General features: G+C 35.3%; 1 protein-coding gene across 13 annotated transcripts in view; it reads left to right on the forward strand.

Annotated features, from left to right (window-relative positions):
- The window catches only part of NCOA1 (nuclear receptor coactivator 1), a 241668-nt gene that overhangs the window by 211417 nt on the left and 10291 nt on the right, over positions 1-19960 (forward strand). For 12 of the 13 annotated variants that reach the window (XR_011972410.1, XM_072633863.1, XM_072633870.1 and 9 more), the window contains 3 exons: positions 5882-6281; positions 12120-12294; positions 16381-16555. Coding sequence is in view for 12 of the 13 variants with exons in the window: in XM_072633863.1 (XP_072489964.1) it covers positions 5882-6281; positions 12120-12294; positions 16381-16555 (750 nt within the window). In the remaining variant the exon portion in view is untranslated. Of the gene's footprint in view, positions 1-5881; positions 6282-7295; positions 7444-12119; positions 12295-16380; positions 16556-19960 lie in introns of those variants that run through there. The other variant, XM_072633874.1, reaches the window with a different exon arrangement.

Raw genomic sequence — 19960 nt, forward strand, 5'->3', positions numbered from 1 at the left:
CACAGTTGTCACAACATTAAGGTCACAGAAAGCTGAGCCTATCTCTAGGTGCTTATGCAGTTATAACTAATTTTTTTTTCAGTATCACAAATCAGTACACTTAAGTTTATTTTCTTTAAAAGGCTTTGCTAAATTTCTTAAATGGGGGAAGGGAATAAGCATTTATATAGCACCTATTTCTTGTCAGGAATTATGCTAAATGCTTTACAAATATTATCTCGTTTGATCTCATTAAGCCATTTTCCATTAAGGTTTCCCTCATCAAAGGACTTAAAATTATTTGTCCTTTTCTTAGACCAGTCAAATAATCTTTATACATCCCATCATTCTAGTTTGATTTATAGATAAACAGGGAAAGTATTGTGAGAGAGCAAAAGAAAGCTTCTCCTAGCAGTTTCTAACTTTCTTAAATATAAAATGGCCTAAAGAAGCAGAAGCAAACACAACTCAGGGCTGTTGTCAGTGTCATGGGGTTATAAAATTTAAATCTCGAAAGAACTTAGAGATAATCAGCTCTAACTTCCTCATTTTACAGATGAGGAGCCTAAGGCCCAGCGTGGCTAAGTGCCTTCTTGAAGTTCACACAGGTAGTAAGTAGCTTTTTTGACTACAAATCCAGTGCTTCCTCTGCACTGTACTTTGGGGGGTCTCTCCATGGCAGCTTTGGGATAAGGAGGAAACAGCTGGCATGGCTAGGATTAGCATGTAAAATGTACTAAGCACAGCATAAACTGCCTCTTCCTTTGTAATTTTCTTAAGCTGATTATTGCCTTTCTGTGACATCCCTCTGCTGCCTACTAACTGCTGTTGCTGATGTCTTTTCTACAGCTTCCATTGATCAGAGCAAGACAGCCCGTGATATTTTAGTTAGATCTTATGTGAATAAAAATGTCAGACCATAATAAAAAAGCTCTTTTCAAAGTGATTTTTTCCTCTAGGCCCCACATCCCTATTGGAATGATTCTGCCACAAAATAATCTTCAGTTTCCCAACTCTGATTTTCGATGTCAAAAACCCCCTATCTCATCTTTGCCTTCTGCTGCCTAATTTTCCCTGATACCCCCTACTCACGCTTGATGGTACTCTTGTTTCCAATCCTGAACACCATATTTCATCTCTCTGTTGTGTAAATCTTGAATTCCATGATGCTCTAGCTTCTTTATCTAGACCATATTATAACTTCAAGTTGGAAGAATTAAATAATGGTCTGCAATAGTCCTGCAGACTAAAAGCCCTTATATATTTCTTTACATGTCGCATCTTCTATTTAGAGCTTCCTGGGTCACTTCCATCTCACCCATTTTCCTCTCCTTCAGCTCTTTGAAAATTCTACAGTCACTTCCCATTTTCTGCAACTGAGCATAAAATCACTTATTCTGGTGCTACAAAAGGACTTCAGGTTCCTCATAGAATTGCTTATCAATATGCAGCAAAAGGCCTAACCAAGAACAAGCCTCCCTCCCTTTTCCTTCCCTCCCCCCAACTCCCCGAAAAAGAGTTACCTAAGAGGTGCTGGGAAATTTAGTTCAGCACCCTAAGAAAGCTTATGTGTATAGCTTTACCAGAGACCTAGCTACTTCTGCCCAGAAATGCATACATCAATCACTTCCCATCATGGAATGGTTTGTACCTCCCAACTCTTGTTTGTCTTATCAGGGTAATGGTAACATTGCTAGTAACAGCCTCCTAGTCATATCTTTGACTCCTCAAAAGTGATGTTTCTTAAAGAGTAGTCAAGCCTAAGGTTCATTTGGCTTTATCGTTTTTTGAGGTGATTAGTTTTAACTGTACCTGCTCTGTTAGGACTATGATACGATTTAATGCATATGCTATATAGACAGATAGATAAAGACATCTGTAGAGAAAAGCATGACAAAAACTGTGGCAGGGGGAAAGGAAGAAAATAGAATAAAAAAAAGATTTTAAAAAAGTTGAGAGTAGGTTAAGCAACACATTCAGTAAACGAGTGTGTGCCTAGGCATTGCGGGGGAGGGGAGTGAAAGAAGGTTTAAATTTCATTCAATATAAATATACATGGAAAGTTTTTCAAATAAATCTGGGAAACATAAGCAGGATTTAAAATCTGGAATTAAGAGGCTGGTTAAGAATGTGAAGGTCCAGGGAGAAAAAAGAACCTTAAATGTTACTTCGGAAAGCAGAAGCTATTTAATAGGTGGGCCAGAGAAGTTATAACCTGTTTAGATGCAGATTCACCCAATAATTCTTGAAATACAACACAGTATAATGTAAAGTAGACTGGACCTTATTTTATTTTACTTGTTTGTTTGTTTACTTAAATACAGAATAAGAAAAGGGAAAATAAAGAACATTTCCGTTTATATAGCAGAACGTGAGAGGATTTAATATAAAATAAATGTCCATTTTAAGAAAAACTATGTAAAAAATACTACACATTTTTTTTCAAAGCTACACAGCTTTTGTTTGCTTCCTTCTAGATTTTCTTTTGTTCTCTGCTATGCACCTTTTACTTTATTTTTTTTCTCCCTCCCTTTCCATCCCCCCGGGCTACAATTAAACAAGGATACACACACACCTACACCTGTAAATATATATATACACACACATATATGTAAGACCATACTATGCATATTTCTATTTGTTGTTTCTTTTTTCTGAAGGTGGATAGCATATTCCTTCATAGGTCCAAGTCTTTTCATGGTTTTTCAAAATCAATCAACTCATCATTTCTTACATCATAGCAAGTATTCCAACACAGTCATATCCTATCTGAGAGACTATCTATGAAAGTTTCCCCCTAATTTTCTGCTTTCCTTCTATTCTTGGTTACATTGATTTTAGTTATCCAAGAAATTTCTAATTTAAAATAATCGAAGTTATCTATTTTACACCTGCCTTATACTGTTGTTTAAGGTTTGGTACTACTGAATCAGTACACTAAATTTTAAAGTCATAAGACTTTTTTTAAAATAAATTTTCACTGATACATTTTGTTTTTACATCACCAAAACTTTTTCTAAGACCTTCTCCCTTTTCCAAGAAAGCCATCCTATGTAGCAGGTGTTGTTTTGAAATAAAAAAAAGAAGAAATCTGTAAAACTGATAAATACATCAAAAAGGACTCAAAATATACGCAGTGTTCCACATCTGTGGGCCAGGATATCTTCTCATATATCTTTGTGGCCTCGGTTATTCTTAGTAATTTTACAACATTCACTTTTGATTGTTTTGTGATGGTTCTCTCCATTTACATTGTTGCTGTTATTTTAAGACCTGGGTTTGAGTGCCCTTCTGATTAGTGGCTATAGAATCCTTGAGAAAGTCACTGAACATCTTTGAGCCTCATTTTCCTTACCTTTTTTTTTTTTTAAAGAGACAGTAATACTTGTTTTTCTTAGCTCAGAGCTACTGGGTGTTTTGCTTGTAAACATTATTTTGCAATGTAAGTATGAACTTAGTTTTATTTCTCTCTTTTGCTCTTACCAATTTCTAAACAGGGAAACCACTTCCTGTAAGGCTGTCATGGTTCAATGTCCCTATTTAAAAGTCATTTAAAAAATGACTCAATGTGTGAGTGAAATAGTAAACCCTTTATTTTAAGATAAAGAGATTTTCATGGAATGTTCTTTTGTGCAGGGAGACTCAACTTTGAACTGTTTCCACTAGCAGTACATTAATGATTGTGGGGGCTGGGCATTCATTATGAGGATCAGTACTCCACTAGCTCCTTTGTTGTTTTCCCATCCTGCCTTGCTTCTCTTTACCAGTATCCTGTATTCCTGTCACTCTGAACTAGAGTTGAAGTATATAACTTAAAGATCAACTTTTGAAGTTTAGATATAATAAATGGCTACCAAATGAAAACACTCATTGATTTTTATGATATTTTTACAGTTTACAAAATATTTTATCTTACTTAATCCTCACAGCAATCTTTTAGAAGCAGTTCCAAGTGTTATTATTGATGAGGAAATGGAGGTGGAAATTAAGTCACTTGCTCAGCTGACAGATAAATGAGGGGCTAAATTTCAGCCCTAATATTGTGATTCCTGACTCATTGTCCTTTCTGTTACCTGGCTGCTGCTTCTCAGGCATAAAAAGTTCCTAAAAAGGGAGACCATTGTTAGTAGACATTTGTAGTGAGGTCTAATGTCCCTGCATCTGAGAGTAAAACAAGAATGAACCCTGCAGATCTCCTTTCAGAATACTGAATGAAACTTTCTCTTTTCCCTAGAATAGACCTAAACTGTGCATTTCTAAACTGTGCATTACTAAAAAGTACATTAAACCACAATTCACCAAATAGTGATGTGACCTGGAGACTATCACATTGTTTAGAAAAAGCCAGTAGTAGTAGTTGGAATAAGAGATTGGGGGAAGGAGTGTAGTGGTGGTGGTGTAGGAAGTAGGAGAGGTAGTGATGGTGTTGATAGTAACTCCTCCTCTTGCTTGGGTTATATGTGTCCAGAGTCTAATCTCTCAGTTCTGCGGGTCCAGAACTTATATGATTAGCTTATTTAGTGATATATGTGTTGTAGGAAAACTAACTACCTTATTTAAACTCATACAAGACTTGTATCAGAAAATTGTGTTCTTCCCCCCACCCAAGTAATTTGGAATTGGAGTGCCTGTAATAGGGTTTTAATTTCAGTAGAGCTGTATGATTTATTATCACTTTATATCTGAATATTGAAAATTTCCTCAGCAGCATGACATATGCTATGCTTCTTTCAAATGAGTGCAAATATCTTTTTAAATTTTAGTTTCATTTTTATCTAGTTCACAGTTTTATAGTTATAAACTGTATTGAGGTTCCTATAATCCCTTGGAGTAATATTTCACTGTAAAAGAGGTTTTTTTTTTTCTTTATTTTAACTTAAGTGCTTTAAAGATCATGATTTCATCATGCCATTATTTCTTCTGCTAATGCAGATCATCAGTGTAGATGACAACAACTAGCTACTTTGACGGGGAAAAATATTGAACAGTTGCTAAACAAATTCCTAGCATTGTATTCCTCTGAACTTAGGTTTGGCTAAGGTCACACAGATTTAAGTAAGCATCAGAAATGGAATTTGAAACCAGATCCTCCAACTTCAGAGTCTTTTTACTTTACCATGTTGAACTTTAGTAGTATTCTGAATTATTGAATAGTTCTCCTTATTGTTTATTTTCCTGTTTCATCTCATTCAATAAAAGTGATAATCTTCTGAGACACTGAATTGGGTGTTATGACTTGTAATGAAATAGGGTAAATGACAGAGCTGAGAAAAGATCTCCCATGGAATATATAGAGTATATATAATTCCTGAGGAGGTGTTTGTACCTCTTTGCCCTTTGTCATTGAAAGCATAATTTTTGATGAAATTTCTCAATGTATAGAAAGAGTTATCAAAATACCCTTTTTAAAAATGTCAGTTTGTAGGACCCTGTGCATGTGGGGCAGGTTTGGAAATGGGAAAAAAGGATTTTACAGTCTTACCTAGATGAAAGAGAATGCATCAACAATCTTCCGGATTTCTTTTTCTCAAATTAAAGTTCTGTTTAATTATATATAGATGCTTAAACAACTTCAATGAGCACAGCCACAATCCTGATCAAAACATCTTCTCAGCTTTTAACAGTTAAATCTCTACATCTTTTTATTGGAAAATTGAACTTAATTATGATGTTCAAAGCCCATGTTAGTGTTTCTGTCTTAATTTTATTGATAATAGAAGTAAATTTTTATAAATGTTTCTGATTATTTTGGAATTTATTTTTCTTTTCTTTTTCTAGTTTTCTTTGCATAATGATCATTGATGTTATCTACCAGAAAATGTTACTTAGCTTTTTTCCTTGTGCTTGTATTAGTAGATAATGTTTTTGATTATTTTAACATTAATTTTATTTTCTTTTACAGCCTCCCCTGAATGCCCAGATGTTGGCACAGCGACAGCGAGAATTGTACAGTCAACAGCATCGACAAAGGCAGCTAATACAACAACAGAGAGCTCTGTTAATGAGACAGCAAAGCTTTGGGAACAACCTCCCTCCCTCATCTGGACTCCCAGTTCAAATGACTTCTCGTCTTCCTCAGGGTGCTCCACAGCAATTCCCTTACCCTTCTAGTTATGGTACAAACCCAGGAACTCCTCCAACTTCTACCAGCCCATTTTCACAACTGACATCAAATCCTGAAGCATCCTTGGCCAGCCGCAACAATATGGTCAACAGAGGTATGACAGGGAATGTTGGAGGACAATTTGGTACTGGAATCAATCCTCAGATGCAGCAGAGTGTCTTCCAGTATCCAGGATCAGGTATGAAGGCAGTACACTAATATTAGTTTTAAAAGCAGAGACCCAAATCTTAAAGGAAATTAGGTCTAAAAGAAAACAGACTCCATATTCAAATTTGTTGTTTTAAAGTTAATGTATAAGCAAGCTTATTTCATTATGCACCAGAAGGGACTGGAAAATCTCGTTTAACTAGTAAAAATAACATTAATAACAATTGTAGGCTGATAGTTTGGGTTTTGGGGGTTTTTTTAGCCTGTGGTTAGGGTGAATTTATGTGTATGAAGATAAAGGACTTCTTTTCTTTTTACAAAATAAGCTTAAACATATGTGATAATCCCATTTTATTTTAATTGTTATCATAATCATTTAGGGGACTTATAGAATCACAGGATTATTAGTTATGTACCTGTTAGGAGTTAATCTTAGGAAAAGGTTAGAGAGCACTGTTGATCAAAGTGGAAGATTACAGTGCCCAGGGAGGATCATAGAGAGTTCCAAACTGATGGAGACTATAGAACTTTGAAAATTAGTTATTTGTTGGTAGAGGTAACGGGACTGATTTTGTTATCCCTCTATCCTGTCTCCACAAGATTGACCCTGCTTTCCTCTTTGTTTAATCTATTTTCCCATTAACTCTAACTCTTCTTCTTAATATTTCTGAACAGAACATAAAATTTTATTCTCCCCTCCTCAGTTTTGTGGAAATCTTTTTCCAGTTTATTTTTGTTGGAGTTGTGGGAATCTTCCAAAAAGAGAAAATGTCAAAGCCTTTGTCTTAGAATATACATTTTTAATGAAACCTGGGGCTTGTGAACTTGGGGGTTTTGATATTTTGATAATTACATTTCAGTCTAATTTTTTTCCTTTGTTACTTTATTTTACCATTTAGAAATGTTATTCTGAGAAGAAATTCATAGATTTCACTAGACTGCCAAAGGATCCTTGACACAAAAAAAGTCTTAGTGATATTATATTTAACATTAATGACATGACCCATTTAATTATCCCATTCTTGTTATTTACATGTCTTTTCAGATATTCACTTTATTGTCACCTTAATTAGTTTGAATGTGCAAGATATTCCTGTAGAGAGTGGTTATTTCATCCTGATCCTCTATTCCTACAATTCCAGTAGATGCCACCATGTGACAATGGTACTGATAAAGGTAGCTTAGGTCTTATGGTAGGTTTATTCTCGGTATAGATAAATAATGAGAAGACATAAAAACTCATACATCTGTATTTTATTGTATTTTTTCCTAAAATACAACTATTAAAACAGCAGAACATAACCAGAAACTAAACTAAATTGTAGTTTAAACTAAATAGTAATTTCACCTTAAACCTTTCCTTTTACACTCCTTCCATCATCTGGCACTTATTGAGATCTGGTTCCCTCCTCATAATAATGCAACATTCCTGACCACCCTTTTCCACTATTGCACTTTCAGTTATACCTCTTATTCATTAGTCATGATGGGGGAGCCAAAATACCCCTTACTCCTATTGCCTCTTACAGATCCTTCCTCTGTTACTGTCACTCAATAATCTTCTTCCCCACCCTCCCCCCCTCCCCCCCCCCCCCACCTTTGAGGTTCATTTAATTCATATTTATCATCCGTTCAAAATTCTGGTAGCTGTTATCTACAAACCACCCCTAATTGCAGAATAATCTCCTTTCTTCCTCAATGAATTTAATAACTTGCTCAATCAAGATCATTCCTCCCCAACTCTTCTCATACTAGTGGACTTTAGTAAGAATGTTGATATTCCCTCAAACATCCTTGCTTTCCAGTTCTTTAATTTATTCATTTTCCATGAGCTACTCCTCTGCTTTACAACATTAGCTACATATACAGATGGTCATAGAGTGCCATCATCTACAGCAGTTACATTTCCATGTTCATGAAATTCATTTATCTAATCATAATCATTTATCATTCCTTTCCCTCTGCATTACAACTCCTAATCCTATTCTTCATCTTCACCATTGACTCTGGTCCTTCCACTCTCTAGTTCTTTCCTAGACCATCTCCACTGACTGCACTCTCCTCCCTTCCCTACCTTGATCCTTTAGTGAACCAATTCAACTCTTAGTTCTTTGTGCAAAATTAGGAAAAGGCTCTTTCAAAGGAAATGGAGAAATGTTTCTGAATTCTGTCAGGATTCCATAGAAAAGCAGCCTGCCAGACTTTTCTTAGGCTCATTTGAAGCTAAAAACAAAAACCTTAAAAATTATCAAGACAAACCCCTTCATTTCACAGATGAGGAATCAGAGACCTAGAGAAGTTTTGTGACTGTCCCCTAAACTCCATTTACTTAAGTTGATTGTCTCAGAATTTTCCTTCTTCAGCTCCATTTTGCCTTTGCTCATATGTGTGATCAGTGATGACCCTAACTTTGAGACTTCTTCCTACTCAGCTTTTTGTTTTAAGCATTGGCATCCTTCTCCATCTAGCTTCCAGAAATTTTACCTCTTGCTTATTGAGATAGCCATCTATTGGACTTTGTCATGTATATTCTTTATGTGAGCCCAATATTTGGCTTAATGTCCTTTCTAAGTTTTCCACCTTTGTCCTTTGCCTTCACTGGAGTTCTTCCTTGGAATGTATACATGAACCAGTTGATCAGGACCCTCAGGTCCTAAACTCCATTCAAACTCTGCTAATGAGAAGTTGTACCCAAGTGCAGGACATTATTTCATTACTTTAGTACTATGTTTTACCTAGCCTTCTTTGTTGCATGGACTCTGGCCCCTTTCCAGTGATTTTTGAACTCTGTAGACTCATGTGTTTAAGGCTAAACTGGTAATTGATTCATGCATTGCTGCCTCTACTTCATTGCCATTGCATTTATGACCCTGATGGAAGATGATAGAATAGTGGAAAGAGCAGTACACCCTGGATATTGGAAGACTTGGTTCAAATTCTTGTTCCACCAGGAACAAGCCTACCAAAGTATTGTGCTAGGCCCTTGTATTACAAAGATTTGAAAAGTGGAACAGTTTCTTCCCTTGAAGAGTCATGTGAGCTTAGCCAAGTGACCTGTCCTCTCTGGGCCTCAGATTCCTTATCTAGAAAAATGAGTTTGGATTAGTTGACCTGTAATGACCCTTCTAGCATTGAATGTTCCATGATTCTGGTTATAACCTTTACTCAGATTAACCTCACTACAGTTACTTGAAGGGATTGGTCAGAGACTTTCCCTGATAAATTCGTGATCACCACATGCTGGTGTACACACTGGCTACACTACCCTGGGGTCAACCATTCCCATTCCCTATCTTTCCTACTATTTAAGTTTTTTACCTCTCAAACCACATGGTTTCTATGGCAATGATCAAGGTCTCAGGTAGATTATCCACCATTTTGTATTAGGTATATTAATATTAATTTCATTTAGTTCACTTTTTCAAGAGTCTACTATACTAGATTTCATTGTGCTAAGGATCTTAATAAGATTCTTTTTAGACTTAAATTTGTCTTTGATGTAAATCTCTTAAAGCTTAAATGTACAGAAAGGGGTACAATGCAGGTTGTTGAAGAAGTCTGTTTTAATAAAACATACATCTCACAGCTTTATCAGGGTACATAGAGGTGATTAAAAAGAAATAGGCACCTCCTGTGAACCTTTCAGTTTCATTTAGAGAAGGATTTGAAAAAAATTTTGAGCAATTTTTCAAGAATCTTGGATCTATTTCATTTCTCAAAAAACCATTACTTGCTCCTGTTATCCATTCAAGCTATCATCCTGCATCTCTCCTCTCTCACATCCAAACTCCTAGCAAAAGCTCTCTGATCTTATTGTCTCTGCTTCATTTCCTCTTATTCACTTCTAAACTCTCTGCAGTATAGCTCCTGAACTTATCAATCAACTAAAATTGACCAAAGTTGCCAATGTTCTTTGAATGGCCAAATCTGATAGCTTTTCCTCAATTCTTGCCTTTCCTTGATATCTGCAGCATTGACCACTGACTCTATGCTTTCTTCTTGGGAGTTTTATGACAGTCTTTCTTGGTTTCTCCTCCAACATATTTGGCTTTTTTTCCCTCTCATTTGCTGATTTATCTTCCATATCTGATGCTTTGACTTCAAGGCTCATTACCCCCAGGGCTTAGTCTTGAGCCCTTTTCTCTGTGTATGTTCTCTCCTGTTGATATCACCAGCTCTCAGGGGTTAAATTATCATGTCTGCACAGATTACTCATAGATCTGTAGATAGCCCTAGTCTCTTCTCTTGAACTCTAATCCTGCCCTCCAATCCTCTATTGAGCATCACAATCTGGAATGTACTGTCAGCATCTCAAACTCAGTATATCCAAAACAAATCATTTACCAAACCCTTCCCTACCTCCCCACTTGCAGACTTCCACATTTCTCTTGAAGGAACAACCTGTCCTTTCCCACCTAAGTTCATAACCTTAGAATCATCCTTGTTTCCTCACTTTCCCTTTCCACACAAATCTAATTAATTTGTAAGTCTTGTCAGTTCTTCAGCAGCTCTTATATCCATCCTTTCTCTCCATTCACACAACCACCACACTCTGAAGCCTAGAGAGGAGAGGTTATTTGCCTAATCTCACAAGCTGGTTCAGACCCTTATCACCTTCATTTTGATTATTGCATTAGCCTCTTAGTTTAATTAGCCTCACTGATTCAGATCTCTCCTCTGTCCAGTCCATCCTCCACACAGCTGCTAGTGATATTTTTACTGAAGATGTTTCCCCCAATCAGTAAATTTTAGTTTATTGATTACCTCTAGAATTAAATACAAAGCCCTTTATTTGATATTTAAAGCTCTAACTTCTCATTTTAGACTGTTTATACATTACTCTCCTTCATATAGGCAAATTGACCTTGCTGTTCTTCAGAAATAACATTTCATGTCCTATATCTTTGTTTTTGTACAGGCTGTCTTCCATGCCTTGGTTGTGCTGCTTGTTGACCTCTACCTCCTAGAACCCTATTTCATTTAAAGTTAGATTAAGTACTACTTACAAAAGGACTTTATTGATCTCTTCCCCTAGCTATGAGTTTCTAGCCCCTCCCAAAATACTCTCTGCTAATTTTGTGTTTATACATGCATGTATGTATATATAGGGTATTCCAAAACTCTTAGTGCAGTTGAAGCTATTAAAGCCTGGAATTAGGGTTAGGATTAGCTATTAAGCTGCTAAATCTTAAAACTGCAGTAAGACTTTTGGAAGTATATGTGCGTGCATGCGTGCGTGTGTGTGTGTGTTTGTGTGATGTATGTTTATATGCATATGTGTACATGTGACCATCCAGAAGAAAATGTGCTCTGTTTCATTTTGTCTTTGAATCCCTAGCACCTGCCACATAGTTGCCACTTAATTTGCTCTTTTGATTTCAGTTCCCCCTTCACTGACAGAAATCATAACCATTATCCTGTGGCCAGTTTACTCCTAGTTATCTACTCTTTGGATGACACAGGCTGACATATGCTCATTCAAAACCCTTCCAGTTTGGTAGAATCTGGCATAGTTTTTATTCCACCTCAAGAGTTCCAGGACCACCTCCTTTCTAGGATGAGGCATTGGACCAGGACTTCACTGAAGGTTTTCTTTGTAGCATACCTGACAAGTAGTTTTGCAATTATCATTTTACTTACTACATTAAAAAGAATTTTTAAAAAAATATATAATGTTTGAGCTTTAAAGTTAATTACCAAAAAAAGGTTAAAAATTGTTTTTGCATGTAATTGAGGGGGAAATAAAATATAAAAAATTTTAAAATATGTATATATATCTATATATATGATTGAGCAATATTTTGAAAAGATTAAGTGGAGCTACAATCTAGTATGATCAAAATAGGAAACATTTTATCTCATTTTCCAGGATTAGGCCAACAAGGTGAACCCAACTTTACTCCATCTCTCAGCCCTGGCAGTCCCATGATGTCACTACAGATTCCTCCATCCCAAAGCCCTATGCTGCAGCAAGCTCAGCCCACTTCAGGCTACCAGTCACCAGACATGAAGACCTGGCAGCAAGGAACAATTGGCAATAACAAGTAAGAGCGATGATGTATATATATATAGTCTTCAGCCTCTTCAGCAGTCGTCTACTTAGAATTAAATCCATAGATATGCATGAAGTGGCCAGGGAATTGGGGAAAGACAAAAAAAAAGAAGGCAGCCTCAGAACTTTAGAGAATGTCTACCTTAAGCAGATAGGAAATGAGTGAGATTCCAACAAAGAAGATGATAGAGGCAGGAGGGAGGAGGTAAGAGAACCAGGAGAATATAGTATCTCTGAAGCCAAAGCAACAGAGCACATGTAGTAGGAGAAATAAAATTAACAGCATCCAACAAATATATCAGAGAATAAAAAGCATAAGTTTTGAAACAAGTCTCCAGATTCGGAAAGAAAAAGGTCACTAGTAACATGAGCAGTTTCAGTAGTGATGAGAGTAAAAACCATGTTGTAAAGGGTTAAGGAAAAAGTGTGTGGTAAAGAAGTGAAACTTTTTTCAAGAAGGTAATTAGTGAAGTAGAGAGAATTGGGATGATAGGTGGATTGAGTAGAAGAGTCAAGGGAAGGCTTTTTTAGAGTTGAAATGATCTGAGCAAGTTTATAGGCAGTTAAGGAGTTCACATTCTAGCAAGAGAGATTGTAGATTCAAAATAGGCTCCAGATGTTTTATAGTCCTGATGTTAATTGGAACATGTCCCTTAGGAACCAAAATATGGTTCCTTACCACTATTCTACCCCTGTGTACTGAATTCAGCCTCCCTGAACAGACTTTTACAGTGTGTCCTAATAAGAATATTAGCAAAAATTAGCCAAAGCAAGATCTATATTTGATAAATAGGGATGTTGGATTTTTCTGTTCCCTAGAATTCAGATTAGTCATCTTGTATTTTTGTTCTCATGGTACACTTTACTGGGTAACATATGTAAAGGTATGCCTCTATTTTTTCACACTTCTTGCTTTTCAAAGAGTTTGTTTTATGGCATACCTAGTTCCTGTTAATCTTGTGGTTTATTCTTAAAGGCCTTTTATTGGGACAAATTTATCTTTAAGAATTGAAAGTACTAAAAGTGATTCATTAATACTTATTTTTGTAATTACTTTAGAAGTTAAAATTAAATCAAAGACCAAATTATCACCTGTGACCTAAAGAGAATTATTTACATTATGACCAAAATTCATTGCATCTAACAATCTGTTCATAAAAATTAGACCCTATTTTCCTTTATTAACATACCTTATTCACCCTGATCACACAATTGATTTGATCATTGATTTTTTTCTAACAGGAGAGGGGATAGGGATAAATGAGAAGAGAGGGAGGAGGGAAAAAACCAAAATAGTAGAAATAGAACTATTCTTCTACTGTCTTACTTGAAAAGTATGCCTTTATATTAGTTTTTATAACAATAGACAATCATAAGATTGGTTTTATTATGTACAAGATAATTATTGACTACATAATTGTCATTTCCAGTTTATCAGTGAAGAAAGATTTACAGATCACTCACTAATACGTATTTATTAAATTCTCATATGTCATGTGCATGCTGGTATGTAAGACACAATATATCAATGGTAAATCTATTACAGCAATTTATTTGTCACTTGACTTTTTTTTAAGAATAAGTCATGCCTGAAAAGAGAGAATCATCAGCTAACAGAATGAAGGAGACTGTGGAGTCAACAAAATTAACAACTAAACAATAGTCTAGACTCTGTCTAGGATCACTTGGTTAAGGGAAGGTTAGCCCTATACCCATCAGTAGCTCCAGAGGGCATTACAGTATAAGAAAATAATTGAAATTCATGATATTGCCCTTGAAAAGAAGATATACATTATGTTCATTATGTTCTGTTTAAGAATGCAGGAAAGTGTGATGTATCTTTTAAAAGATTCACATAAAAATAGTTAACATTTTTTAAAACTATAGCATTTCAAAGGTCAAGCTTCAACTTTCGGGGATATTTATTTTTGAGGAACACTTCATTCTCCAGCAAAGCCAGACAAATAAGATATAATGGGAGCAGGAAGATGTATCTAAAACCAACTCACCTAAAGATAGCTTATTTTGTCAAAAACCAATATAATTACTTGCCCTAAACAAATATGCCTAGAGAGTTTGCCTAATGATCAGGTATCTTAATCCAATTGCATATTTTTGTATGGTACTGCATGGCATTTTCCTAATTTTTGGCATTTTCCTATTTTTTGTTTTTTTATACCTAAATTTATTATTTTATTAATGTTTTAAAATTTAATGTGATTTCATGACTTTTTTAGCTTTTTGTTTTAATGTTGGTTGCTCTTAGGCTTTTGATCATTTAAAAAAATTTTTTTAACCATACTTACTCTCTAATGAAAGGTAAAGGCTATCTTAGGGGTTCAATACTCAAATAAAAACTAAATTAAAAGAAATCTTAGATCATTAAGGATATAAACATAAAGGTTTGAATTGATTAAGCAGGGACAAACAAAAGCCTGAGATGGGGGGGAGGGGGAAATCCCTTGTGAGTGGTAGTTTTTAGATAAGAATTGGATAAGTTATTCTCAGAAACATGGAAATCAGAGCCTTGTATCCAGGCCCAGTTATGTTAAGAGCTATGTTTGTGTGGCTTTAATGTACACTGTAAGGCCCTAATGTTTTGAATATCTTTTTTATAGCTTAGAAATACTTTAAGTATTCAAAAAAGAGATAGATAATATGTATTTAATATTTAAGGATCTGTGCTTCTTTTCATTGGTATGGATGTATGTACCATTACAAATCTCTCTTACTAAATCTCAGTAGATTATTTTAAGGGTTGATGTGGTCAAATGTGTAGATATAGAAGTAAAGACAGACATATTTACATATTTAGATAGATAGACTTGGGTGTGAATGTCATAAGAGGAGATGTGGAGGGTACTTAAGTGCCAAGCCACTTAAGTTCCTAATCTGAAATTTATAGTATTTTTGGAGAATTGACTGAGGCAACTAGAGTAGTTTAGTCATTTGCCCAAAGTCAAACCCTGTTCAGGTTTTCATCACCTCTTAACTGGACTATTGCAGTAGCCTCCTAAATCATCCCTTTGCTTCTAGTCTCTGCTGTCCCCACTCCATCCTCCACAGCTGTCAGATCGATATTTCTAAAGTGCAAATCTGACCTCATCATCAGTCATCTTAAGTAATTCATAAACTCACATCTTCAGTAGTTCCTTATTGCTGCTAGGATAAAATGATATTTAAAGCCTTCTACAATCTGATTTCTGTCTACTTTTCCAAATCTTATTTTATGTCAGTGCCTTCATATGCTTTCTCTTGCAATCAAATTGGCATGACAGTTGAATATATATATATATATATATATATATATATATATATATATATATATATATATATTATATGTGTGTATATGTATGAAAAATAATTCCTCACTTCCACTTCTTAGAATTCTATCCTCCTTTAAAGGACAACTACTGTGCCACCTCTCTCCCAAAGCAACTCTAATACCCAATTATTAGAGTTTCTTTCTTTAAATTTTTTAATTGCATCACACATTTTATTTGCTTCTGCATTTTATTCTCCCATACTAGGAGAATGTAAGTTCCTTACAGAAAAAGGATTATTTTATTACATTTTTGTTTTTTGTATCTGGCCAGCATAGAGCCTTACACATAACATACATAATAATTTATTGGATTGAACTGAATTGAAGGAAGTTGATTTGAGTATATTGATTTTAGGTGAGTTATTAGGGTAATTTTGATTCAATCTAAGTCCTACTGTAGCTGAGTTATTTGTTATATTTTCTTAAATTTGTTCTAAATGTTATAGGTTTCACTATAATGCTATCTTTATTGTCCATGTCATAGCACCATGTCATTAGTGACTTATTTTGAAGTTCTCATTCTGATTAACAAACTGTTTAAAGAAGTCCAAATTGAATGTGAATTATATTCCTATATAATGGAAACTTTTATTGTAAGTTTATTTTAGTTTAAGTTTGGTTTATTTCCCATAAGACAACTTTATAAAATTCTGTATTTTAAGTGCCATCTTTCAATTAAGAACCAGGACCCAGGTATATTATCCCAGCTTTTAGGCCCAAGGTATGTAATCCAGACTGTTTTTGAGTTAACAGCATGTTCAATCAGAACCAGCCTACACCTGCACAGCCAGGAGTATACAACAACATGAGCATCACCGTATCCATGGCAGGAGGAAATACAAATGTCCAGAATATGAACCCTATGATGGGCCAGATGCAGATGAGTTCGTTGCAGATGCCAGGAATGAATACAGTGTGTTCTGAACAGGTTAGTACTATAATATAAATTCTGTTTCTACACACACACACACACACACACACACACACACACACACACACACACACACACAGACACACACAGACACACACACACACACACACACACACACACTCACACTCACTCACACATACCCTCACACACCCACACCCCTCTCTCTTATCTCTTTGTTCCCAGAAACAGCAATTATACCTTGGTTATGATTGATTTCTGTTTTTTACTTTGCTTCTCTTTAACACTTCTTTTTAATCACAATAGTAAATAGTCTCTGTAATTTTGCACTTAATGGTGACATTATGGCCTATACTTATATACATTTTTGAATATTTTATTTTTCCCCAATTATATATAAAAACAATTGTTAACATTTGCCTTTTAAATTTTGGAATTCCAATTTCTCTCTCTTTCTCCTTCCCCTCCCACCTTCTTGAGATGGTAAGCAACTCAATATAAGTTATACATATAAGCAGTCATGTAAAGCAGATTTCAGTATCAGTCATGTTGTGAAAGAAAACACAGACATGCATACACATACACAAAAAAACCACACCATGAAAATCATAGAGAAAGTGAAAAATATTATGTTTCGATCCTCATTCACTCTCTATTAGTTCTTTTTCTGGAAGTGGATAGCATTTTTCATCATGAGACCTTTGGATCATTGTATTGCTCACAGTTGATCACCACACAATATTGCTGTTAGTGTGTGCAGCGTTCTCCTGCTTCTGCTGGCTTCACTTCGTACCAGTTCATTTTCTGAAAACATCTGGCTCATCATTTCTTATAGCACAGTAGTATTCCATCACAATCATATACACACAATTATTCAGCCATTCCCCAATTGATGGGCATCCCCTCAATTTCTATTTCTTTATGACCACAAAAGAAGCTGCTTTAAATATTTTTGTACTTATTGGTCCTTTTCCTTTTTCTTTGATTCTTTGGGATACAGACTTAGTAGTGGTATTGCTTGGTCAAAGAATATACAGTTTTATAGCCCATATTCTCCAGAATTGTCAGACATTTCTCAGCTCTATCAATACTGCAGTAGTGTCCCAATTTTTCCACATCCCCACCAAGATTTATTACTTTCCTTTTCTGTTATTTTAGCCAATCTTCCAGGTGTGAGAGTTGTTTTAATTTACATTTCTCCAATCAGTAGTGATTCAGAACTACATTTGTATGCTTAAACATATATACTGAAATTTCCTGTGACTTTACACAGTATAAATAATAAATTTTGGTGTGCATAATATTTTGATATCCTAAATTTATTATAAACTGATGCGTAGTGGTTTTGACTTGAAACTCATGACTTCTTATCCTTAGCATGTTTTCTTTCTTTATGAAATTATAGGAGTCTTAAAATCATTTGCCATCCTATATTTTTGATATTCTTGATACGTAGTAGCATTTCCTTCAAATCTTCCTTAGCTACAAGATATATTATTCATTTATGTTGTATCTGAAGAAAGGCATTGTATTGAAGTAGATAGTGGGGCAGCCTTGAATCATAAAGACTTGAATTCCACTCCTATCTCTGACAGGTATTAAGCTGTATACCCATGATAAAAATTCTTAAATTCTCAGTGTCATAGACAACTAAGATTGTAAGCTACATAAGAACTACTGATCTGCATCAGTGGAGTGAGTTTTTGTACCTGAGAGTTCTCAAGACTAATAAAATCACAGGTCCAGACCAAAAAAGAAAAAATGCCATGGCTGCAGTAATATAAGAATACTGTGATAATGCATGTCCCTAGATTTTAATACTTAAAAAAAGGCAAATTTCAAAAGTTTTGAGAGGCCTGCTTTACTTCTGTATATCCTAAAAGAATTTATCTGAACTTCTTCCACAGTACTTCTTAACCCAAAGTCTGTAAACTTCGAACTTCTCGTATTTTGATAACTGTATTTCAACATGATTGGTTTTCTTTGTAATTCTACGGGTTTTGTGGATTTAAAAGCATTATTCTGAGAAGGGATGTAAAGGTTTCACTAGATTGTCAGAGGGATCTGTTGCACAAAAAAAGATTTAGACTCAACTCTAAGGAGTGGAGTGAGAAAAAATACTGCAGAGATGTAGATTATCACCTGTTTAAATCTATGTAATGCTAATGCTTCAATCTTACGATGGATCTGTCATCTTAATGACTTAATTACTCTCTCCATTGCTTGCAAGATTGCAACCCAGCCCTCTGAGTTTGCAACCTGTCTTGACTTTCTCTGCCTATATAACTTTTAGGATCATTGGGTTATGCATCTTGTATTGGAATGAACCTCAGTGGCTATGTGATCCAGTTGCATCATTTTACAGAAGAAGAAACTGAGACTCAGAATAAGTAACTTGCAAGGTCTTGCAGTAATTGTCAGATTTGACATTTAGATGTAGTTCCTTTGACTCCAGCTCCAGCTCTTTCCTTGTCCATGAAATAATTCCTGCTCCCCATACATCTTTCACCCAACAAACAAAATACTTCCTCTATGTTGCTATGTTCCCTTACTGCTGTGTCCCAGTAGAGCATACAAGCTGCCCCAAATGTTACCCCTCATTTGTGCTACATGACCAATCGATTTCCTCTTTTGCTTGTCTCTTGGATAGTATCTTTTATGCCAATTTTTATGCACAATGCTTCTTTGGTAATATATCACAACCTTTCTATTGCCCTCTCAATGTCCCACAATTTTGATTGTTTAGCAGTTGTGGTATTATTTGACTTGTAATCAGTTAATATCATCAGAAAGATACTGTGTTCTGTTTTGTTTTGTTTTTTAAAGTAGCCACAACTAGAACCATTAAAAACAGGAATTTTCCCCAATACAGTCCAGCCCACTTTCCCTCTTTTCAGTTCATTTTCTGTTTGTAGTTTCCACAGATAGTTATTTTGATGTACCCAACATTATTGGCGCTGCCCAACTGCATGGCATAATTGGGACAATGTACATTTTTCATATACTTGTTTTTTTTTCCTTTGTGGAGAGTTAGAGATTTCCTACCTCTCTCCTTCTGTTACTTTGTATATGTTTTGTGTCTATTCATATGTGTACATATTGTTCCCTCAATGGAATGTTAGCTTTCCCCTTTTCTGCCATTGCCTGCATCGTACAGAAGCTGAAGACCATTTTGTATTTTTATTTGTTACATAGGTTACCTTGACCAAAAAAATCAGTCATCTAACGCAGGGGTTCTCCACCTTTTTGTGTGTGTTGGACCCTCTTGAAAGTCTTATGAAACCTATGGAACTTTTTCAGAATGAAGTTTTTTAATGGAAGCAAATACTGAATTTCAGTTAGAGTTTAGGGAAAATAAAGATGCCCTTTTTTCCCTATTCTAATTTATGGACCTTCTCAGATCTGTCCATGGACTGGACCTCCATGGACCCTGGGTTAAAGATC

The sequence above is a fragment of the Notamacropus eugenii genome, chromosome 1 (genome assembly GCF_028372415.1).
Source record: "Notamacropus eugenii isolate mMacEug1 chromosome 1, mMacEug1.pri_v2, whole genome shotgun sequence".
NCBI lineage: Eukaryota > Metazoa > Chordata > Mammalia > Diprotodontia > Macropodidae > Notamacropus > Notamacropus eugenii.